The sequence below is a fragment of the Cherax quadricarinatus genome, chromosome 46 (assembly GCF_038502225.1).
Source record: "Cherax quadricarinatus isolate ZL_2023a chromosome 46, ASM3850222v1, whole genome shotgun sequence".
Classification (NCBI taxonomy): Eukaryota; Metazoa; Arthropoda; class Malacostraca; order Decapoda; family Parastacidae; genus Cherax; species Cherax quadricarinatus.
The window spans coordinates 13201495-13227486 of NC_091337.1; the positions used below are offsets into that span (position 1 = coordinate 13201495).

Consider the following 25992-nt stretch of genomic DNA (forward strand, 5'->3'; position numbering starts at 1 on the left):
TTACCAGGTATACTCAACAGACTTATCCCCCTATAATTTTTGCACTCTTTTGTCCCCTTTGCCTTTATACAAAGGAACTATGCATGCTCTCTGCCAATCCCTAGGCACCTACCCTCTTCCATACATTTATTAAATAATAGCACCAACCACTCCAAAACTATATCCCCACCTGCTTTTAACATTTCTATCCTTATCCCATCAATCCCAGCTGCCTTACCCCCTTTCATTTTACCTACTGCCTCACGAACTTCCCCCACACTCACAACTGGCTCTTCCTCACTCCTACAAGATGTTATTCCTCCTTGCCCTATACACGAAATCACAGCTTCCCTATCTTCATCAACATTCAACAATTCCTCAAAATATTCCCTTCATCTTCCCAATACCTCTAACTCTCCATTTAATAACTCTCCTCTCCTATTTTTAACTGACAAATCCATTTGTTCTCTAGGCTTCCTTAACTTGTTAATCTCACTCCAAAACTTTTTCTTATTTTCAACAAAATTTGTTGATAACATCTCACCCACTCTCTCATGTTGCAAATGTATGGAATGAATGGTAGGTTACTGAAAGCAGTTAAGAGTTTTTATGAGGATAGTGAGGCTTAAGTTAGAGTATGTAGGAGAGAGGGAGACTACTTCCCAGTAAAAGTAGGCAGCCTTAGACTGGGATGTGATGTCACCATGGTTGGTCAATATATTTATAGATGGGGTTGTAAGAGAAGTGAATGCTTGGGTGTTGGCAAGAGGTGTGGGATTAAGAGAAAGAATCTAACACGAAGTGGGAGTTGTTAGAGTTGCTTTTTGCTGATGACACTGCTTTTGAGAGATTCTGAAGAAAAGTTGAAGAGGTTAGTGAACGAGTTTGGAAGGGTATGTGAGAGAAGGAAATTAAAAATGAATGTAGGAAAGAGCAAGGTGATGAGGATAAAAATTTAGGTAATGAAAGATTAGATATCAGATTGGAGGGAGAGGGTATGGAGGAAGTGAATGTGTTGAGATATTTGGAAATGGACTCGTCAGCAGACGGGTCTATGAAAGACGAGGTGAATCGTAGAATTTATGAGGGAGGTGAGGGGGAAGGGTGAGTGGAGCACTGAGGATTTATGAGGGGGGGAGGGGGAAGGGTGAGTGGAGCACTGAGGATTTATAAGGGAGGGGGAAAAGGGTGAGGGGAGCATTGAGGAGTGTGGAGACAAAAAACACATTATCCATGGAAGTGAAGAGGGGAATGTATAGTGGTACTAATGCTCTTATGTGGGTGCAAAGCATGGGTGGTGAATGTTGAAACAAGGAGAAGGCTGCAGGCAGTGGAGATGTGTCTGAGGGCAATGTGCAGTGTGAATATAATCCTTGGAGATTAGGAGGTGCAAGGAAGGGTTGTTGAGGTGGTTCAGACATTTACAGAGGCTAGAACAAAATAGAATGACTTGGAAGGCATATAAATCTGTAGTGGAAGGAAGGCAAGGTAGGGGTCATCCTAGGAAAAGTTGGAGGGAGGGGGTAAAGAGGTTTGTGTGCAAGGGGCTTGGACTTCCAGCAAGCATGCATGTGTTAGGAGTGGAAACAAATAGTTTTTATAACTTGACATGCTGTTGGAGTGCGAGCAAAGTGATATTTATGAAGGGATTCAGGGAAACCAGCTAGTCGGACTTGAGTCCTGGAGGTGGCAAGTACAGCGCTGTGCTCTGAAGGAGGAGTGTTGATATGTTGCAGTTTTTTAACTGTAATGTAAGCATGCCTATGGCAAGACAGTGACAGAATGAATGCTGATGAAAGTGTTTCTTCTTTTTCGGGTCACCTTGCCTCAGCAGAAAACGGCCAGTGTGTTAATAAATTTTTTTTTTTTTTGGGTTGGAAAACTTTTTAACTCCTTTAGTCAAACTCATGCATCAGGGCACTCCTCTTGAAAAGGATCTATGGAGAAGTCTTTCAGCAATAGCTAAAATTATTTCTCTGGCCCCCAAGGAATTGGGCTTGCCTTCCCTTCCTTGGATCATATCTTAATGCCACCCATTCTCCCAGGTGATGTATGACCCCAATGAGTTTAGTAATAATCTTCTCTGGCCCAACATTATTTTGTGGGTAGCTTTATACTTATTTATCAGAAATGTATAAATAAGATTTTATTATTATTCTGTATTTATATATTTCTCTTAGACAATTATAACTTTAAAACTAATAATCATTTGTATTATGTTTTTGATATTTAGGATTTTGCATTTCATTACAGGGGACCTGACTTCTATCATACCTGTTACACATTAAGTGGTATGTCAGTAGCACAACATTTTTCCACACCTGCAATACACAAAAAATGTATAGTGGGACATCCTTCCAATGAATTGGTAAGTCTAGTACTGTAATTGTAGTATTTTTTTTGTAAATGATACATGTGTAGTAGGTTGGTAGACAGCAACCACCCAGGGAGGTACTACCGTCTTGCCAGGTGAGTGTAAAACGAGAGCCTGTAATTGTTTTACATGATGGTAGGATTGCTGGTGTCTTTTGTCAGTCTCATAAATATGCAAGATTACAGGTACGTCTTGCTACTTCTACTTACACTTAGGTCACACTACGCATACATGTACACGTTTATTTATACACACTCATCTGAGTTTTCTTTGATTTTATCTTAATAGTTCTTGTTCTTATTACTCTTCCTTTTATATCGGTGGGGAAGTGGAATAAGAATCTTTCCTCCGTAAGCCATGCGTGTTGTAAAAGTCAACTAAAATGCCGGCAACAATGAGCTAGTAACCCCTTTTCCTGTACAGATTACTAAAAAGAAGAAGAAAATTTTCAAAGTGGGATGTCTAAATGTGCGTGGATGTTGTGTGAATGATAAGAAAGAGATGATTGTGGATACTATGAATGAGAAGAAGCTGGATGTCCTGGCTTTAAGTGAAACAAAGCTAAAGGGGATCAGGAGAGTTTCAGTGGAGAGAAGTAAATGGGATTAGGTCAGGGGTTTCAAATAGAGTGAAAGCTAAAGGAGTAGCAATAATGTTGGAGGATAAGCTATGGCAGGAAAAGAGTATAAATGTATTAATTCAAGGATTATGTGGAGTAAATTAAAGGTTGGATGTGAAAAGTGGGTTATAGTAAGTGTATGCACCTGGAGAAGAAAGTGTAGAGGAGAGAGAGAGAGAGAGAGAGAGGTTTTAGGAATTGTTGAGTGAGTGTGTGGGGAGTTTTGAACCAAGTGTGAGAGTACTTGTGGTTGGGGATTTCAATGCTAAAGTGGGTAAAAATGTTGTGGAGAGAGTAGTAGGTAAATTTGGGGTGCCAGGGATAAATGAAAATGGGGAGCCTTTAATTGAGCTATGTGTAGACAGAGGTTTGGTAATAAGTAATACATGTTTTATGAAAAAGAGGATAAATAAATATACAAGGTATGATAGAGCACATTATGAGAGTAGTTTGTTAGATTATGTATTGGTGGATAAAAGGTTGATGGGTAGGCTCCAGGATGTACACGTTTATAGAGGGGCAACTGATATATCGGATCATTATTTAGTTGTAGCTACAGTTAGAGTAAGAGGTAGATGGGACAAAAGGAAAATGGCAACAACAAGTAAGAGAGAGGTGAAAGTGCATAAACTAAGGGAGGAAGAAGTTCGGGTGAGATATAAGCAACTATTGGCAGAAATACACAAATAACCCGCACATAAAAGAGAGAAGCTTACGACGACGTTTCGGTCCGACTTGGACCATTGACAAAGTGTGACTTTGTCAATGGTCTAAGTCGGACCGAAACGTCGTCGTAAGCTTCTCTCTTTTATGTGCGGGTTATTTGTGTATCGTTCCAGTCACGGTATTGTGCCTTTTTTGTTATTTATTGGCAGAAAGGTGGGCTAGTGCAAGTATGAGTAGTGTGGGTGTTGAAGAGGGTTGGAATAGTTTTAAAAATGCAGTATTAGAATGTGGGGCAGAAGTTTGTGGCTATAGGAGGGTGGGTGCAGGAGGAAAGAGGAGTGATTGGTGGAATGATGAAGTAAAGGGGTGTGATAAAAGAGAAGAAGGTAGCTTATGAGATGTTTTACAAAGCAGAAGTGTTATAAGAAGAGCAGAGTATATGGAGAGTAAAAGAAAGGTGAAGAGAGTGGTGAGAGAGTGTAAAAAGAGAGCAGATGATAGGGAACAAATGGATTTTTCAGTTAAAAACAGAGTAGGGGAGTTAGTAGATGGGGAGATGGAGGTATTGGGTAGATGGCAGGAATATTTTGAGGAACTTTTAAATGTCGACAAGGAAAGGGAGGCGGTAATTTCATGCACTGGCCAGGGAAGTATACCATCTTTTAGGAGTGAAGAAGAGCAGGATGTGAGTGTAGGGGCTTGGACTTCCAGCAAGCATGCTTGAGCGTGTTAGATAGGAGTGAATGGAGACGAATGGTATTTGGGACCTGATGAGCTGTTGGAGTGTGAGCAGGGTAATATTTAGTGAAGGGATTCAGGGAAACCGGTTATTTTTATATAGCCGGACTTGAGTACTGAAAATGGGAAGTACAGTGCCTGCACTTTAAAGGAGGGGTTTGGGATATTGGCAGTTTGGAGGGATATGTTGTGTATCTTTATATGTATATGCTTCTAAACTGTTGTGTTCTGGGCACCTCTGCAAAAACAGTGATTATGTATGAGTGAGGTGAAAGTATTGAATGATGATGAAAGTATTTTCTTTTTGGGTCACCCTGCCTCGGTGGGAGACGGCCAACTTGTTAAAAAAAAAAAGTAAAATAAAAAGAATATTTCAGTATGGAAGAATATAAGTTACAATACCATAACTGGAACAATGTACAACTAAAACATAAATTTGAGGTATAGCTAGAGGACATTTTGGTTCACCCTGGACAGTGACTTGATTATGTTTGAGTTTCATCACCAAGTGAGTTAGTTGTGAATTCTACAGTAGAGTAGTATTTCAGTGATCATACCATCCACTAAACCATATATAGTGGACCCCCAGTTAACGATATTTTTTCATTCCAGAAATATGTTCAGGTGCCAGTACTGACCGAATTTGTTCCCATAAGGAATATTGTGAAGTAGATTAGTCCATTTCAGACCCCCAAACATACACGTACAAATGCACTTACATAAATACACTTACATAATTGGTTGCATTGGGAGGTGATTGTTAAGCGGGGGTCCACTGTATATCTGTTATAGATAAAATTTTCAAGACTTGCACTGCACTCCACTTTTTCGTGTAATATTAAATTTTACTGCATCTGAGAGTAATTTTGTGTTTACAACTTTTCAATAGTGTACTATATGCTTATTGTGCATGAAATTTATGGATATTGTACTATAATTCACATATTGAATACACTGTATATTGAATAAACTGGACATTCATCTAATTCATAGCTTTTTATGAATGTGGCACTGTATATTTATGCCTTTTTATTAAGTTTTGCTCAGGCATATAGTAATACATTTGAAATGCCCGCATATTGTCATGAAATCTGCTTTGTTTTTCTACTTTTCTTAGTACATACTGTAATACCAGGTGCATACAGTAAATTGGGGTCTGACTGTATAAGGATTTAAACCTTCCCTGCTTTTTACCTGAAGCATTGGTCTATAATGAATTCTAGTGTATTTGATCCAACTTTTATTTGCCATATATGAAGGAAGAGGTAAACCATAGAATTGATGAAGGAAAAAAGGTCGGTGGTGCATTGAGGTATCTGTGGAGATGAAAAACATTATCCATGGAGGCAAAGAAAGGAATGTGCGAGATTATAGTGGTCCCAGCACTATTATATGGGTGCGAAGCATGGGTTGTGACTGTTGCAGGTTGGAGGCAGTAAAGATGTGTCTAGGGCAATGTGTGGCATAAATATTATGCAGAGAATTCGTAGTGTGGAAATTAGGTGTGGAGTTACGAACAGTATTATTCAGAAGGCTGAGGATGGGTTCAGGTGATTTGGTCATTTAGAGAGAATGGAGCACAATAGGATGACATGGAGGGAAGGAGGGGTAGGGGTCATCCTTGGAAAGGATGGAGGGAGGGGGTAAGAAAGGTTTTGTGTTTAAGGGGCTTGGACATACAGCAGGTATGTGTGAGCTTGTTAGATAAGAGTGGAGGCAAATAGTTTTTGAGATTTGATGAGCTGTTGGAGTGTGAACAGGATAATATTTTCTGAAGGAATTCCACGAAACCAGTTAGCCGAACATGAGTCCTGGAGGTGGGACGTACAATGCCTGCACTTTAAAGGAGGGGTTTGGGATATGTGCTGTTTAGAGTGACATCTGAACTGTGTATCTGCATGTCTCTGCAAAGACAGTATGAATGACGGTGATTTTTTTTTTTTTTTGGGGGGAGGGGGGTCACCCTGCCTCAGTAGGACACAGCCAGAGTGTTTAAAGAAAACAAAAATTTTTTTGCATATATATTTAGATTTACAAAATTGTAACTATGGTATTTTAAATTTTAAGGTAATTTTAATAAATGTCCATGAGACTAGGAGCAGAAGAGCATAAATTTATTTTTATTTTAAACAGGCAACTGTGCACCCTCTCTTCAACATTGGCGTTGAGTCAGCCGTGTCAGCTACACAGTATTTTAATAATTTACCTCGGCTTCAGTTGAGGCAACGCAGTAAAACTAATGACAATATCAACAACGAAGAATCCCAGGTTCAAACGTAGGGGTGATTTTACTTGTAGGGGCATATTATGAAATACGTTTTCAAGTTTTCCTATGATTCATCTATGAATGAAGTAGCAAGAAATATTGTAAATATTGTATAAAAAAAAAAGATACTGAAGTTCTGCGATCACATTTCCTGGAAAATTGTAAAACATGGAATAAATTAAAGCTCATGAATGAGTGCTTGTTACCAACATATTGCACAAGATCTTTGTTTAAGAACTTTGTAGAACAGTTACCTAGGGAAACAACAGAATTGCTTTAGTTGGAATTGAACTGAAAAATATATGTTTAAGCAATTCTAAAACTATTCTGGGATTTTTATGTATAATTTTTATACAGTAATGTAAACTTGTATGTTTGTTATGTGGATAGGAGTATTATGTTAAGGAAGATATTAAGAATTTGCCAAGGCATATTTGTAGACTAAGTGGTATCTGTGATTTAATTGTGATATTCTTGTCATGATATTGTAACATCTGGATTGAGTTCTCGACATACTGATAGTCATGTAGTAATGCTCTTCCACTATATTATATCTACATCAAATGCCTTATCATGTGTTCAAACTATTGTGGCACTTCAGAGAATCTTAAACTATTGTGGCTGCTGACCATCTTTGCAACTCTAATGATTTGACTCCATTACCATATCATGAAGAATTTTGTGTATTAATTTGTTTGAAATGTGTGTGAAACAGTTTTCACTTCTTTGCAACAATACTTAAAAATGTATGAAGAATGATGGATGTCTCAAGTATACTATACATATATGAGACAGATTTTTGTATTGTATTGTTTCAAATTTCCTTAAATAAAATAAAGGTTTAATTTTTTAAGATTTTAAACTTAAATGTTAAATACTAACAGTACCATATTTCACTTGTATCAATAAACTTTGGGCATGCTGACAGGCATTATTAAAAAGCAAAATCTGTGCAGATTTATGTAAACAAAATTATTTTTTTATATAAGGATAGCTTGGTATCAGATAAAGACAAGATTTTCAATTTTAAATTTGAACTTCAGATTTGACTGTAAAAAAATACTAGTGTTGTGGCGACCCAGATGTTTATTACTTAACTGTGGCATGAGTATTAATATATAGAATATAAGCTGACCAGGGCTATGACAGCTTAACCTAGAACATACATGCTCTTACATGTTCTTTGTGTAACTTTCATGCTCCTTTATGTGGGAAAACTCTTACATTTTATTACTTGAAGTTAATTATTATAAATAACAATCATTTTGTCATGAACTTGTTAATTATGGATTATGTAAATAGTGAGGTACTGCCTGCACACATTTATTTATAATTAGAAAATTGACCTTGCATCTCGGGGATATGCCAATTTCAATCTTATACTTTCTTAAATGTGATTTTCAAAACTAAAGAACTTGAAAATATTGTGAAAAGTGAATGTTTTTTTCCTCATATGAAGTAAGATTTTGGGTTATTTTTCCCTTTAGGGATATTATTATCTAATACTGAAATTTGTATTTGCCTTGATACATACCAGCTACAATGCAGACAATAACTAGCTCAGGTTTGTTGTGTACAGTTACTTCCAATCCATATGTATTTGTTGATGTATACCAAATCTTTAAGTGAATTTCTACTCAGGTGGGTATATGGTGACCTATGATCTTATTAATTAAAAAATATACGGGTCTCCCTCACTTTGCGACAGAAGCATTCCTGGCCCCCATGGTGCATAAAATGAATTTCCATAATATAAACCTATTATAACATAAAACATATGGAGTTGTTCTGAGGCTTTGTACATTCCACATTTCTTGGCTGGTGTTTGCCCTCCCCCCTCCCCTCAAAAAAAAAAAAAAAAAAGTTTATTCCACATGCACCAAGTAATCATGAAAAGAAATTGTGATTGAAATGTGACTGAGAAAAAATAAAATAAACTCAATCACAGTCCTTGTACAATATAAAATTAAGAAAGAATTCTACTTTTTTTAATAGCACACCAGATAGGCACCAAATGGCCATATTTCAAAATAAATGAAATTGTTCAAAAATCAAGTGAGAAAAAATTACATAAATTAAAAATTCAATCATAATCTTCCTCCTTTTACTGTACCTCCTCCCTCCACCACCAATCACTCAGCATGTCTCTGTGGATTGAACTGCACACTATACACATGAATGCATATCTCTCTAATATATTATTATTATTATTATAATCAAGGGGAAGCGCTAAACCCATAGGATTATACAGCGCCTGGGGGGGGGGATGTGGAAGGCATTCAGGTTTAATTTGGGGAACTGGAGCACAGATCCAATTCCCTAAATTAAGAGCCCCTCACCAACATCAAGGAACCTTCCCTGAGGGGTCTCCCTAATATAGAAAATGAAAGCAATCAAAAATTTAGGCAAAATACATCTAGTACTGGGCACCTGCTAAAGCAAGATGGATCTTACACTCATGATAATACAGAAATGCAAGAAATATTGAGGTCTCAGAATGATTGTTTTCAGTGAACATTAATCAGACTTAAGGTTGACAACTTGAATGAATTCTTTATAAACAAGACTTAAAACTCTGTTGATGTCTCCAAAATTTGACATAACCCTAACTACATGTAACCTTATAAAATCCATTGACAGGATGCCCATGTACTCTACCTCAGGCCCAAACTCGTGGTACTTCATGTTCAGAAAGGACTGCAAGAAACCTTTAAAAATTTTATGGACAGGGAACCTAGATATGAGGGGATCAACCCACAGCTGTTAAAAACAATGGATACAGCCCTGTTCCACCAAAGTGGCAGCAAAACAAAAGCAAATATCTATAGGCACTAATATCCCACATTATAAAAACCATGGGTGTTTTAAGAAGCAAATCAGTAGCAACACAGATTCATAACACTTGCGCAACCCAGAGCAGCATGCGTATGGAGCAGGATGCTTCTTCACTCCTAGACCATTACAACATGGTCTTAGATACACTGGAGGACAAGATGTGGGTGTATTATACTCAGACTTTGTAAAAAATCTTTGACAAGTGCAATCATGGTGTAACAGCACACAAAATGTGTGCAAAAGGAATAACTGAAAAAATGGGTATATGGATTTTTAACATTCTAACAAATAAGATGCAAAGAGCAAGGGTAAAAAGAATTAAGTCAAGAGGCTGCCATAGTAAAAAGTTCTGTTCCTAGGGCAAAGTATTCACCTTTATCCTTTTCCTCATCCTCTTATCCTACAGACAGACCTAAATCATAGTGCTGTATCATCCTTTGCAGACAATACTAGAATTTGCATGAGATATTCATTGAGGACACTACAAATCTCCAAGTAGACATAAACTAAGTCTTCCAGTGGACCATTGAAAACAATATGATGCTCAATGAGGATAAATTACATTCACTTTATGGAAAAATGAGGAAATAAAAGCTAAAATGGAGTATGAAAGTAACCACTCAATAGAGTGAAAAAGGAAGGACGTATGATTTATAAGGTTGGACGATTTCGCTTTCAAGGGTCTTGACACTATTATCACAACAGCAATGAAAACGATAGGATGAATAATGAGAATCTGTAGAGCAGATGCCAAGCCAGTGATGGTCCTCTTTATGTCACTTGTCTTCTCTAGGCTGGGATGTTACTGTACATTAACAACCCCCTGTAAGGTGTGCAAAATTGTAAGTCTAGAGATTGTACAAAGAACTTTCACTGCACATCAGATTCAGTGAAGCACCTAAATTATTAGAAATGTTTGAAGTCGTCTACTTGTATTGCTTGGAATGCAGCTGAGAATGATACAATATAATTTACACCTGTAAAATCCTAGAGGAACCGATCCTAAATGTGTGCACAGAAATCACTCCCTGTGAAAGCGAGACTTGACAGATGGTCCAATATACAGTACTCCCAATGAAAAGCAGGGATGCCATGAGTACACTAAGAGATAACACATTAAGTTTAAGTGGCCCAAGACACATCAACATTTTTCCATCATACATAAAGGGAATTATCAACAAACCCCTGTGTTTAAGAGGGAACTTGATAAGTTCAAATCAGTTCCTGATCAGTGAGGCTATGGTTGATATGTCAGACTGCATATCTCTAGTAGTAACAATTGGGTTAATCAGGCCTTAATCCATCAGGAGGCCTGGTTTGGGCCAAGGCTGTGATCCCTCAAAAATATCCTTTAGGTATCCCAAGGCCTGATTTAGTGTAAGTGCAACCCAACTTCAACTAGCCAAAAATCTGTTTTCTTTATTCAAATTGACAACTATGTATACTATGTTGTTCAAAATATGTTAATTGGTTTTCTCACACTCAAATTTCCTTTCTTTTCAAATCTTACTTCTGAATGTCAGTATAAATATTGTTTAAAACCAAGTGATGCTGTGCTTGGGTTAGTCTGGCTGGGATTACATTCTCCTTTGACTTGAATTTCCCAAACCCAAATCTTTTCTTTCTGTTAGTCTTTCTTATATCAATATAAGCCAGTTTAGAGCAATATTTAAAGAATAATTTTTACAAAATTTTGTGATTCTGGGCTTAGATGATTACATAAGAGCACATTTATTCCACTATGTCGAATTACCAGCGGAAATAGGATTGCCACATACGAGTGCATCTGCATGAAGCAAAACTGCATAAAGAGGGAAATTTGTATGTTAATGTGTTGATGTGGGATATTTGTGTTGAAAGCACAGAACTGATATATTCTGTAATTTGATCACATTTTGATAAGCATTAACTTGAAATTCTTCACTAGATATTGTTTTTAAACCTGGTAATATTATATATTACAGTATATTTCACATGTGGATTTTTTTACCATTTAAGTTAAGATTTGCCTTAACATTTTAGCTAATTGAACTGTCAGTTTTTACCCTATTTATAGCAAGTAAATGATTGCTTCATGATTTTTGTATTTAAAGTTTTAATGAAACTACACACTGCAAAGTCTTGCATGCATTGAATGTGATTGCTTAATCTTGATCTCATTATTTCTAGATAAGAATGGTTACTGAAATGTAGAATAACTTACCAGTCGACTGGTAGCATTAACAGATAGAAAAATGTTACTTAAGAGATTCTTATTCAAGCATAGGCTGGTTCAATTGTAATGTAATAAAGCAATGTTTTTTAAATTTATTAATGAGCTTGGCTTTCATACTCTTTGCTGATGATCAACTAATTAATTGTTTTGGTGTTTTGTCATTTCTGGCTGAATTAAAATTGTGAAGTTACTCCGCTCCCCCCTTAAGTGCTAAACCCGAGAGGGTCCAACTGTTGCACAGGATGACTTTTTAAACCAAATATAATTGACTTATGTTAGTGAACAGAAAAAATGGTCTTTAAATTTCCATAATACTTTTATATATTGCTTGGAGACACAATGCTGTATTTTTAAATATATGTATTATAATTATTTGAAAAGGAGGTAATAAACCCAAAGGGATCAGTTGCACCTGAGGCTTGAGAGGCAATCTGGTTTAAATCCAAGGAAGGGAATGCAAGTCAAGTTCCTTGGATCAAGAGCCCTTTGCCAGCAGTAGGGCACTTCGCTTGAGGGATGTACAGTTTTTCAAGTAAAGAAAGTACAACTAAATATTTTACTAAATAGTAAAGATAAAGAATACCCATTGTGAGAAATGTCAAAATAACAATCTTTATTTTAGTTTTGTCAGGATTACAGGTATTATTTTTGTTCTCCATGATCATTAACACATTATTATTATTATAATCAAAGAAAGCGCTAAACCGACAAGTTGTTAACACATTACATGATCGTCCATTGAAGCTAATAACCCCTCACATTTGAAAATTTATGCCATGTATAGTTACTTAAAAAATCTTAAACAGGTTGTTTTCCTTGTGACTAGTCTAGTGATAATGCATGCCTTCCTCTTAGTAATGAAAGCTTTAGCAGAACCAGATTTCTTTAAGGAATTATATTGACTATAGAACTAGTTTTGCATGTAAGGGGTGCTATGAAAGTTTCCTTACTCAAATTTTTGCTCTCTTCCTGGGTGAAATATGGCGGTGGTGTAGATGATTCAGCGCAGTACACTCCTTTGTGAAGTAGCATGGCGAGTTTCTGTGTGGCTGATCATTCTGTTGAGGTTAGATGGGCATTTTTTATTGTGTTGTCAGTGCTTTGTTGCATTTTTTTTGTGCAACAGAATGGAATATTTGAAAGCAGAGCGTGTGTGTATGAAATTCTGTTTCAAGCTTGGTAAAAGGGCTAGGGTTTTGTCACAAAATGCTTTGGCAAGCATTTGGTGACGAAGCAGTGGGTCGGACACAGTGTTCTGAATGGTTTTCTCAATTCAAAGCAGGATAAACTTCAGTGGAGGATGATGAACACACTGGTCATCCATCAACATCAAAAACAGACACCAACATTGAAAAAGTGAGGAAAGCTATTCACAAAGACCATCTTTAGAGTATCCAGGACATTGCAACAAAACTTGGTTCAACAGCTGTAACCCAGAAACCAAGCAAGAGTCTTCACAATGGAAGAGCCCCAACTTACCCAGGCCAGAAAAGGCACACCAAGTCACGACCAATATCAAGAGGATGCTCAGTGCATTTTTTTTTTTAACAAAGTTAGAACTGATTGTTAGGAATTTGTTCCAGCAGTGCAGACAGTTAACCATAATTTTTACATGACAGTTCCTAGATGTTTGAGGGAAGATATGAGAAAGAAATGTCTGGCATTGTGGGCATTAACAATTGGTACATTCATCGCAACAGTGCCCCTGCTTATATGGTACTGTGACCAACATTTTCTGGCCAAAAACAACAAGGTGGCCATCTCCCCACCCTCTCTACTCTCCATGCTAGACACTGTTAGAAAATGTTTCAAGAGGTCCAGGAGGAGCTGTGATCAGTTTCTAGCCTCCCAAGAAGAGTACTTTGAGGGAGACAACCTCAACTAGGTAATTAGGAAGGCCAATATATTTATTTTGTGGCAGTCCAGGAACTTTTTGATAGCACCTCATGTACTCACTCTCACATACATAGTATAACACCTCACCTTCCATGCAACATGAAAGATTCTTGGTTCTCATTTCCACTGTGCTTTAGTTTTACAGTTTTAAACTTCAGGCTCCACTTCTGGAAAGATATAAAACCTATAAATGAGGTAAATTTATTGGACTTAAGGCATAATATCAATGTTAATTTTAGGTCTGGGGAGAAGCCTGCATTCACAAAGTTTGTTCTTCAAATTGTGTTGTTGATGGAAAGTTTATTGTATACTGGCACACTAGTCACAACAGTTTTGGTAATATGGCTGTTGCAATGTGTGTTAATTTTGCTTCATAATTTTATATCCAATGTTCTTGGATAGTGCAGGACCTCAGTCAAGTGCTGTCACATGCACCCAGTTTTTTCATACTGTGTGTTGTTTGTGTCCAGTTGTATTATAATTAGTTCTTATACATGAGCTGTTGAGGAGTGGTTAAGCTTTTGAAACCCCAATTCATGGCTATTGGGTAAAAATGAGCATGAAATATGCTAAATTTCTCCATCTTCACCACTTAATGAGTTAATCTTTAATTCTATGGCTTTGTTCCTCATAGATGTAGCTCCGAGCATGGAGAAAATTCACGAAGCATTATTTATTTATTTATTTATTTATTTTATGTCTTTGAAAACAGTACATTGAGATTTTATATTTACAATAGTGGGTTGCAATGCAAAGAGAGCCTCTATTATGCCTAGGCATTATGGGCCAACTTAACATTATTGGCTTACAAACTACTTAACACTAAGGATTTTATCATAGTTGTACAGTGGGACAGTAATTAATTCATTGTTGAACAGTAGATTATTAATTATAAGTGAATTAAATTTGTATAAGACAGAGGATGTATTCCTAGCATTCACTGTTCAGTATCTGCCTCTTTGTCTTTCCTTTTTTTGAAGATTCTGTTTTCTGCTTTAGACTTGCACTCATTCCTTGCAATGTGTACTGATGTATCTAAGTAACCTTCAAGAAAGGGACAATGGTTGTATTCAGCTAGAATGTTTATTACAAAATTACATACGTATGCACTTTTCATTGCTATGTCCACCTTATCGTCTGCTATAGTCTCACATTCTCAGAGCTTTTCAAGTGATCCATATATTTGATTCCTCACAGTACTTGTTTTTTATTCATTTTCATGGGGAAGTGTTAAACCTGTGGGGTCATTCAGGTTTGATCCAAATAAAAAGAGAGATAACTTCAGTTCCCTGGATCATGAGCCCTTCACTGGCATCAAGGCAACTCTTAAAGGGTCCTTTACACTCAGTGTTTGCTGTGTGTCAACTTCACTAAAGTTTCTAACATTGGGTTTGTGTAATCATACTAGAGCGGAGAGCAATAAATTTGCATGTTCTTCAGTTCAAGATCTTAAAAGCTACTGCAGACAGTTGTCTTACTCTTGATAGTTTTCCAGTCCTTACTCAGCATTTACATTATAACTGCAAATAATCTTGGTCTGAGTTGGTGTCAAATAATGTTTTCAGTTAAACTGCAATTGAGCTGCTAGCCATACTCACTTCATTGTTAGTTATGAGAAACACTGTCCTCATAACTGCATGATCATACCAAAGCTCACTAATTCTCATTTTATGGTGGGGTGTCCTGTGCTACTTTTAATAGCTGTCTCAGGTCATGACAGTCCAACCACATCTTATAAATTACCAAATTCATCAAAAAGCCTGCAGATTTCTTTACAGCCACTTAAGTACTCTGCCATACTTTAGCTTCCTGCTTGCCTCTCAAGGATCTACCTTTAATGCAGAGTCTTTGTGATTACACAAACTGAATCCCTCATTCCATTTCTGTGCTCACCTTCAGGATTTTACTCCTGCTTTAGTACTGTACTGTATGACTCCTTTGGGTTTAGCATCTTTTTTAATAAACTAATATTCTATTCATACTGAATCTATTAAACTCTTAAGGGTTGTAAAGTGCAGACTGGGACGTCAGCAGTTTTGATCTGGGGAAAGGGAGAACAACTGCAGTTACTCGAATCATGTGTGTTCACCAACATGAAGGCACCCTCCTTGAATTATATTCATGGGGAATCATTGAACCTGTAGGTTTAATGCTTCCCCATAAAAACTATGGAATTATTCTTTTAAGATAATATTTCTAGCAATAAAATGCTAATAGAAATTTAACTGAAGAGCAGTCAATGCAGAAGTTTCCACAAAACTAGTATTCATCATGAGGGCATAGTTTGAAATGGCAAATTATTTTACCAAATGATTATGTTCAAAACCTTGTTTCCCTGCTATTTCTGCAAGCAATTTTGAGTTATGCAGCTTAGATTTTAAATTTACTTTTCCTACTGATGAGATACTGGGTTATTTGGGCACTGTCAGAGATAGCTTTCAGTGTGGATCAAAATTTTTAAACTTTCATATTTTGTTGCTTTCAATTAAAAAATTTGTAACCCCTATATATTCTTGAAAATTGTTATAGTGCAAATATAAATGGAAAAAATCTTGCTTTCAAAGTGTGTATGTAATTTTGGTGAAGAATTTTCTAAAACTGCAGTCGGAATATTTTCCTAGTTCTTTTTAAGTGAAGATGCATCTTTTATTCTACAAAGCTTAATGCTGACATTTATAATTTTCCTCTAATCGATGAATGAAGAGTCTGTTCATTTTAGCCTTGTAGTTCAGAAGTCAATCTCTTTCTTGATTTCTTAAAAAAATTTTTTGTTTTTTTTTCGCATTTCTTGATTCTTAAACCACCGAATCACATGCACAGAAAATATGTGGTACATCTTGCTCAAAACCTTCAATCCTGTCATGAATAGTTTAAGAGCCTTTTTGTGAATTTCACAGTACTGAATAATAATAATAATAATATAGTAAGAGTAATTCTACTCCTGTCATCTTGTATCTAAGGGAATATGGATGAGGAATAGCAAGTACAATATTTTTGAAGTTCTTGCTACATTTCATAGAAATTAGTGTGGAATGTTTAAAGAGCTTCTTATATGAAGGGGTAGTAACTCCAGATAATATAGTACATGGTTGTAAAACATTTTTATTGGAATTTTAAAAAATAAATGAGATAAATGAGTAATTTACACACATTATTTGGAAGTGAAGAGAAGAAAAAACTAAGATGTAAAATGACTGCATGTGTTGTAATTGTTGAAGTAGTCCTCAGAGTTAAAGTCACAAAATACATACAGAACATTTGAGAGAGCAGAGGTGAAAATACTTTCATAGTTAATAATGGACAAAAGGCTTTTAATTCAAGGAATTTAAGCAACCCTCCCCTTGGATAAAACCTAATTAGTATCTACAAATAGAAATGTGCCATGGGGTAAGCATTCATTAAATTCATGGGTGGACTGATTCTTCACTCCAACACTGTGTAATGCTGTAAGTTGTTCAACTTGTCTGCTCTTTTCTGTTAAGGATATGTTAGTGTGGAATAAGAAGCTTTATGCTGTTGCTTCACCTCATTATACATTGACAGGTTATGAGTGGTATAAAGTAGAATTTATTTTAATTTCCTAAGAGTAATACACCAGGGTGGAAGCTGAAGAAAAAGACAAGAAGCAGTTTTCACCAACACAACGTTTTGCTCCATGTAAAGCCTCATAGTCTTGATAAAACTCTACACAGTGACACTTTGTTGCAATAATAGCTTCTGCACCTGTCTCTCTTAATGCTGCCAACAGTAGGCTTTGTACCCAGTGTATAAGTTAATTAATTCTTCAGTTATGCATACTCTGGTCTGTTGAATGAAGAACATTTGGAACAATGATTGCTTTCTTATCTTAAGTCATATCTTGAAATTTTGTGAATTATTTGAGCAATATGTTTACTATGCTATTTCTATTTAGAAAAGTTGTACAGTAATATATATCTATATAACCTTCTTTAACAAATTTGAATAAAATTTATCTCAGTTTGTGTTTTCTGACTCAGAACCTTCATATAGATAACAATGCTTATAAACCATCTGATAGTATGGGCAAAGAACAGGCTACAAATCCAGTTACATGTTTCCAGGATGCTAAGCAAGGCACGACTCCCTGCCCGAGCACCTCGGGCATCACCCTGTCCAGGCACCTTGGGCACTGCCCTGTCCAGCCACCTTGGGCATTGCCCTGTCCAGGCACCTTGGGCATTGCCCTGTCCAGGCACCTCAGGCATTGCCCTGCCCTGACACTTTGGCCATTGCCCAGAACCTGTTGACTAGATCATTAATAGTACAGCCTCTCCTCACTTTGGGATGTACTCATTTACTGACGCCTCGGACTTACAACGGGATCTCTAACCTAAATAATGTACGTATATTAGAGCTGATTTCCTCTATTCTCTTTATTTCAATATACAGTACACTACTGTGAATATCAAAATGGTATACAATACCGACAGGTTGGTAGGTAAGACACATAGGCAACAGTTAGGCAACTTTATTCTGAAACGTTTCGCCTACACAGTAGGCTTCTTCAGTTGAATACAGAAAGTAGGCAGGAACAGTAGAGATGTGAAAACGGTGTAATCAGTCCATCACCCTTGAAGTTGTAGATTTGAGGTTGTCAGTCCCTCAGCCTGGAGAAGTTCAGTTCCATAGTCAGGAACTATCTGAAGATCAAGCGACAGTGCAGAGACTTGAATACTGATCTTCAGATAGTTCCTGACTATGGAACTGAATTTCTCCAGGCTGAGGGACTGACAACCTCAAATCTACAACTTCAAGGGTGATGGACTGATTACATTGTCTTCACATCTCTACTGTTCCTGCCTACTTTCTGTATTCGACTGAAGAAGCCTACTGTGTAGGCGAAACGTTTCGGAATAAAGTTGCCTAACTGTTGCCTATATGTCTTACCTACCACACTCCTGTATAAACATTTAAAAATATACCAGAAATGTTATAAATGGTGCAAAGGTGACATTAAAACAACATCAAAGATGGATAACAATTAGCGATGAATTCGTTTAACAACGTAGTCTCAGGAACAGAACTCTGCCGTTAAGTGAGGAGAGGCTGTATTACAACCCAGGAGTCCCAAAGGCCTGTTATCCTGGGTGTAAAGGGAGCAAAATAAACACAGCAGAAAAACTTTTGATTTAAATTATCCTTCACCAAATTAGAACAGAAGTATGTACACTATATACACTATGTACAACAATAGGTATTAGTGCACTCCATGGTAAGCAAGGCAGAATAGAAGCCACTCGAGAGCAGACTGTGCTTCAACCAGCTCTAGAATGGGAATGACAAGGGCAGACAGGCGAGTGGTACCCACATCACCTCTGCGATTGCCAAAACCATCTTCTCATTGGCTGGAACCTGGGTACTGATTGAACAACGGGGCCCCATTGTCAACCCTTAGCCCCTGGTTCACTGGTTGGGGGAGATAGCCTGTCAATGAGGGTGTGTACATGCGCCGAATAAAGGTTACATACTCTTTGCATGCCACAGGCTGTATACACTTCCTCTCAACATACAAATGTTTGTACATTTACTGTATACCTGTTGATAAAATTAACAATACCATCCTGCCAACACAAATGTTTGTATATTTATTGCCATTTATCAGCTATTTTATTTTTTTAGTTCAGGGAAAATCAGGACCACAATGGAAATAAGTCACTGACTTCATCAGGCCCCGTGGCCTGGTGGCAAAAGCTCTCGCTTCACACGGTGAGGGGTCCGGGTTCGATTCCCAGCAAAGGGGTGGAAACATAGGATGTGTTTCCTTACACCAGTTGTCTATGTTCACCCATTAGTAAAATGGGTACCTGGGTGTTAGTAGACTGGTGAGTTGCATCCTGGGACAAAACTGACCTAATTTGCACGAAATGCTCTGCATAACATGGGGCTTTCTATATAGTAATATGTCATTGATGTCAGCTAGGCCTATATACCTTGTACATGTACTTGTAGTAAATAAAGATATTAATATTATTATGTTATTAGGCATGATAATTGTACTTAATGTGTACCTGTACCTAAATAAACTTACACCAACATCAATGCTACTTTTGTTGAAGGGTAGCAATTCGAAGAAAGACAGAAGCACTGTGTGACCTTATGGGTATAGCAATAATAATATTATTATTAATAATAATCATAACTGTATCTGCAGGGATAACACACACACACACAGACAGGAGCTGTGGGTCGACCCTGCAATCACAAATGGGTGAGTACAGCCACTACATCTTAGAGACTTAGATTATAGCAATATAGCATTTTTACTTGTAGGTAGTAGGTTGGTAGACAGCAACCGCCCAGGGAGGTACTACCGTTCTGCCAAGTGAGTGTAAAATGAAAGCCTGTAATTGTTTTACATGATGGTAGGATTGTTGGTGTCTTTTTTCTGTTTCATAAACATGCAAGGTTTTAGGTACATCTTGCTACTTCTACTTACACTTGGGTTACACTACACATACATATACAAGTATATATATATATATATATATATATATATATATATATATATATATATATATATATATATATATATAATATATATATATACATACCCCTCTGGGTTTTCTTCTATTTTCTTTCTAGTTCTTGTTCTTATTTATTTCCTCTTATCTCTATGGGGAAGTGGAACAGAATTCTTCCTCCATAAGCCATGCGTGTTGTAAGAGGCGACTAAAATGCCGGGAGCAAGGGGCTAGTAACCCCTTCTCCTGTGTACATTACTAAATGTAACAGGAGAAACTTTCGTTTTTCCTTTTGGGACACCCTGCCTTGGTGGGATACGGCCGGTGTGTTGAAAGAAAGAAAGAATTATTACTAATGGATGAACAGGATTTGCAGCAACGATATTACACGTGGATTAAAGGAGGGAGGAACCTTGAGCAGGTGAAGGGCTGTTGATTCAAGAAATTGGGGCTACCCTCCCTTTCCTTGGATGAAATCTAATTACTTCATATAATCTCTGATGTAGGACCCTTATGGGTTTAGTGCTTCTTCATGGTTATAATACAGTAAAAATTCATGAATATAGAAATGGATCTAGAAAACAATGAAGACAACTTCGAGCAACATGGTAATGAGTGTAAGTGCTGAGGAAATTCCTGAGTGTGTAATTTCTGTCATTTTAATAACTCAAACCATCGAGAAAGGTTCCTTGATGATGATGGTGATGAAGAGGGCCTCTTGATCCAAGATATGTGACCTGATCTCTCCTAGCTTTTAGTGAACCTCATTGGCTCACATTCCTCCTAGGTACTGTATGACCTATGGGTTTAGCACCCCCCCCATAATTAATAAAATTCTCTTCCACTGCCGATGTATCCAATTTTGTTAAAAAAAAAATACATCCTGTCAGCAGTAGCCACCATATACCCATCTTGTGGGCAATAGTCACCACAAACCCATCTTGTGGGCAATAGTCACCACAAACCCATCTTGTGGGCAATAGTCACCACAAACCCATCTTGTGGGCAGTAGTCACCACAAACTCATCCGGTGAGTAGTAGTCACCACACACCCATCCTGTGGGAAGTAGTCACCACATACCCATCCTGTTAGCAGGAGTCACCACATACCCATCCTGTTAGCAGTAGTCACCACATACCCATACTGTGAGCAGTAGTCATCACATACCCATCCTGTGGGCAGTGGCCACAACATACCCATCCTGTGGGCAGTAGTCACCACATAACCATCCCATGGGAAGTAGTCACCACATACCCATCCTTAGGGCAGTAGTCACCACATACGCATACTGTGAGCAGTAGTCATCACATACCCATCCTGTGGGCAGTAGCCACCACATACCCATCCTGTGGGCAGTAGCCACCACATACCCATCCTGTGGGCAGTAGCCACCACATACCCATTCTGTGGGCAGTAGCCACCACATACCCATCCTGTGGGTAGTAACCATCATAAACCCATCCTGTGGGCAGCAGTCACCACATACCCATCCTGTGGGGAGTAGTCACCACATACCCATCCTGTGAGCAGTAGCCACCATACCCATCCTGTGGGCAGTAGCCACTACACACCCACCCTGTGGGCAGTAGCTGCCACAAACCTATCCTGTGGGCAGTCACCACATACCCATCATTAGGGCAGTAGTCACCACATGCCCATACTGTGAGCAGTAGTCATCACATACCCATCCTGTGGGCAGTAGCCACCATATACCCATCCTGTGGGCAGTAGCCACCACATACCCATCCTGTGGGCAGTAGCCACCACATACCCATTCTGTGGGCAGTAGCCACCACATACCCATCCTGTGGGTAGTAACCATCACAAACCCATCCTGTGGGCAGCAGTCACCACATACCCATCCTGTGGGCAGTAGTCACCACATACCCATCCTGTGAGCAGATGCCCGAAATGCCTAGCCATGCTAAGCGTTCTAGTGGTACACTCTGTAATCTCAATTTTACTACATGTTAAACCAAACAATAACCAAATTTCTGTAAACTCAGCATTGTAATCCTTATAGAGAATAAACTTTGAATTTGAATTTGAATTTGAATATACCCATCCTGTGGGCAGTAGCCACCACATATCCATCCTGTGGGTAGTAACCATCACAAACCCATCCTGTGGGCAGCAGTCACCACATACCCATCCTGTGGGCAGTAGTCATCATGTACCCATCCTGTGAGCAGTAGCCACCATACCCATCCTGTGGGCAGTAGCCACTACACACCCACCCTGTGGGCAGTAGCCACCACAAACCTATCCTGTGGGCAGTCACCACATACCCATCCTTAGGGCAATAGTCACCACATACCCATCCTTAGGGCAGTAGTCACCACATACCCATCCTTAGGGCAGTTGTCACCACATACCCATCTGTGGAAAATACTGTACATATTTTCCAGAAATTCAGTATTTATATGTAAATAGATGGCCATACTGTATTTAATAATATTTATGTCATACAAAACGGAAAGCCTGCGTCTGCGCAGACGAGACTCGCCATCTTGGTTTTGAATTTTGTACATACGTTGGTGTAATGGGAAGAATTTTTCGTGCTCTAGAGGTTAAAACTGTGTTGACACCTCTCAAATAGGAGGCGAAATTGGTGGATGTGCATTCCTGCATAACTTGAGATATCAGACGACTGGACAAGACAGCTCCAGGAACCTCAGATAAGCTCTCTAGATTTGTGTGTAATTCTGGCCAGCATTATTTTCACAGATTTAGTTAGAGTGAGGTTTTCTGAGTATGATACACATTAATCTCCAGTCAAATTGGTGAGTGATATTAAGATATATTTTCCTTCTGTTATGTAATTGTGTATATATATAACCATTTATTATTATTAATATACAGTCCACAAATTTATATATTTACCAGTATTCTTGGTGTTTACCTGGAGAGGGTTCCGGGGGTCAACGCCCCCGCGGCCCGGTCTGTGACCAGGCCTCCTGGTGGATCAGAGCCTGATCAACCAGGCTGTTGCTGCTGGCTGCACGCAAACCAACGTACGAGCCACAGCCCAGCTGGTCAGGGACCGACTTTAGGTGCTTGTCCAGTGCCAGCTTGAAGACTGCCAGGGGTCTGTTGGTAATCCCCCTTATGTATGCTGGGAGGCAGTTGAACAGTCTCGGGTCCCCGACACTTATTGTATGGTTCCTTAACGTGCTAGTGACACCCCTGCTTTTCATTGGGGGGATGTTGCATCGTCTGCCAAGTCTTTTGCTTTCGTAGTGAGTGATTTTCGTGTGCAAGTTCGGTACTAGTCCCTCTAGGATTTTCCAGGTGTATATAATCATGTATCTCTCCCGCCTGCGTTCCAGGGAATACAGTTTTAGGAACCTCAAGCGGTATGTATATTTCATTTAATTAATAGGTCCAGAGCAACTTGTGGATATGACAGTGGTAGGTATCGAAGGGGGACATTTTTTGCGACCTGTGTCCCAAATTCCTACTTGTCTAACTGATAAATAATAGTTATCACTGTTCATTTACTGTTATGTATATAATTATACATCCAAGTAAATACAATTTTCCACACCATCCTTAGGGCAGTAGTCACCACATACCCATCCTGTGGGCAGTATTTGGCTATTACAAGCACACAGTGGGTCCAGGGACTGACCTGTGGTAAAGAACTACCGAACAATTTTAATGGACTATTTTAAAGCTTTCACTGAGAAACCTTGAAGAGAGGATATATACTCAGAAATTCCTCATGAATATAATAATGTACAGAGAACTTTCACGGCGCGCATAACGGAGATAAAACACCTCAATTATTGGGAGCGCTTGAGGTTCCTAAACCTGTATTCCCTGGAACGCAGGAGGGAGAGATACATGATTATATACACCTGAAAATCCTAGAGGGACTAGTACCGAACTTGCACACGAAAATCACTCACTACGAAAGCAAAAGACTTGGCAGACGATGCAACATCCCCCCAATGAAAAGCAGGGGTGTCACTAGCACGTTAACCATACAATAAGTGTCAGGGGCCCGAGACTGTTCAACTGCCTCCCAGCACACATAAGGGGGATTACCAACAGACCCCTGGCAGTCTTCAAGCTGGCAGTGGACAGGCACCTAAAGTCAGTTCCGGATCAGCCGGGCTGTGGCTCGTACGTTGGTTTGCGTGCAGCCAGCAGCAACAGCCTGGTTGATCAGGCTCTGATCCACCAGGAGGCCTGGTCACAGACCGGGCCGCGGGGGCGTTGACCCCCGGAACTCTCTCCAGGTAAACTCCAGGTAAACTCTCCAGACGAATGAGTACACTTTTCTTGATATACCGTATATGCCCTAAGTTTATCTAGGTACAAGTACACATCAGTACAATTATCATACATAGCAACATACGTGCGGGGGATTCTCAGAACACAATATTGAAATTAATATTCCACCCACACTCGGGGAGAACTCATGTATGCAAAGAATTCAGATTATAACTTACTTCATCTGATGTATCCTGGAGACTTATGGGACTTTTGTAACACTAGGGTTATTATAAACAGCGTCTCTCCCATCTCATTTCCCCATCTACCTCCGGGACCCTGGATTAAGAACATGGTTCCTGGATATTTATTAAAAAAGTCAGCAAAACTGACTATTTAGTGGACTACATAATTAAGAAGAATTTAAGTGGACTTGATTCTGAAGTATGTTTCTGTCTACTAGGTTATAATTATAACCTAGTAGACAGAAACATACTTCAGTTATCAAGTCCACTTAAATTCTTCTTAATTATGTAGTCCACTAAATAGTCAGTTTTGCTTATAATTATTAATCAAATTATTTCATATTAAATAAGGACATAAATTATTATACTTACCAGTTTATTACATTGGTGGTATATGCTAACGTCTCTCAGTGGAAGATAAACTAGAAACTTTGCCAATATCTAGTAACCTCACGTGTTGTGTGGTTTGTAATACATACTGGCAGCTGAACCTAGATTACTGAAAGTGCCATGCGGTAGTAGACAATATGGAGTCTAATTCACAGCTGCCGCGTTGCATTTTCTGTCGTCCATCACTAAGTTCTTCCGTTCCATTCTCTAACTGGATATTTACAAATGTCTGTCCTCTTCACTTATATTGTAGCGTTGAATTAACCGCTAATATTGCTAGAGGACACTTCAAAATTAGAAACATTTACGAACCAAGTTCGTAGCTCGATCGCTAACTCACACACTGAAGTCCATGGTTCGATCCCCGATATGGGTGGAGTCATTAGGACGTGTTTCCTTAAGACACCTGCTGTTCCTGTTTACCTATCGGTAAAATAGGTACCTGGATATTTATCAACTGGTGTGGGTCGCATCCTATGAACAAAACTGACCTAATTTGCCCGAAATGTTCTGCATAACAAGGGGCTTTCTATACAGCAGTAAGTTATTGATGTCAGTTATGCCTGTATACCTTGTATATGTAGAAATATTACCACGGGTGGGGTTGAAACCCCACCCGTGGTATGGTATGATTATTATTATTATATGGAACCTATAGGGAATATGTTGGGTCCCTGTGACTTATCACCTTTAGAAAGTCACGTTAACATTTCATACGTGCATCAGAATTTCCCACAATATAGGTAAATTACCCAAGATAATCCAAGTCAGTGACTAATTTTCATCGACGTCCCTGAGCAACTGTGCACGTACACTTAGATGTGTACTCACCTATATGTGGTTGCAAGGGTCGATTCACAGTTCCTGGCCCCTTATTCCCTAAATTAGGAATTAAATTTTCCTTGACTGGTGATGAACATGTTACATATAGCCTTAATTTTATTTTATTTATTTATTTATTTAGTAATTTAAGCATACATACAGAGGTACAAAAAATACAGGTAAGAGCAGCATGCCAAAGCCACTTACATGCATAGCATTACGGGCTTAATGACTATTTGTGTAGTC

General features: G+C 38.4%; 1 protein-coding gene across 2 annotated transcripts in view; it reads left to right on the forward strand.

Annotated features, from left to right (window-relative positions):
• Fntb (Farnesyl transferase beta subunit) overlaps nt 1–15609 on the forward strand; it is a 42274-nt gene extending 26665 nt beyond the window's left edge. For both annotated transcript variants that reach the window (XM_053788075.2, XM_053788074.2), the window contains exons 8-9: nt 2233–2347; nt 6510–15609. In XM_053788075.2, the coding sequence (XP_053644050.1) occupies nt 2233–2347; nt 6510–6656 (262 nt within the window). In that variant the 3' untranslated portion in view covers nt 6657–15609. The remainder of the gene's footprint in view (nt 1–2232; nt 2348–6509) is intronic.
• The last annotated feature ends 10383 nt before the right edge of the window (nt 15610–25992 follow it).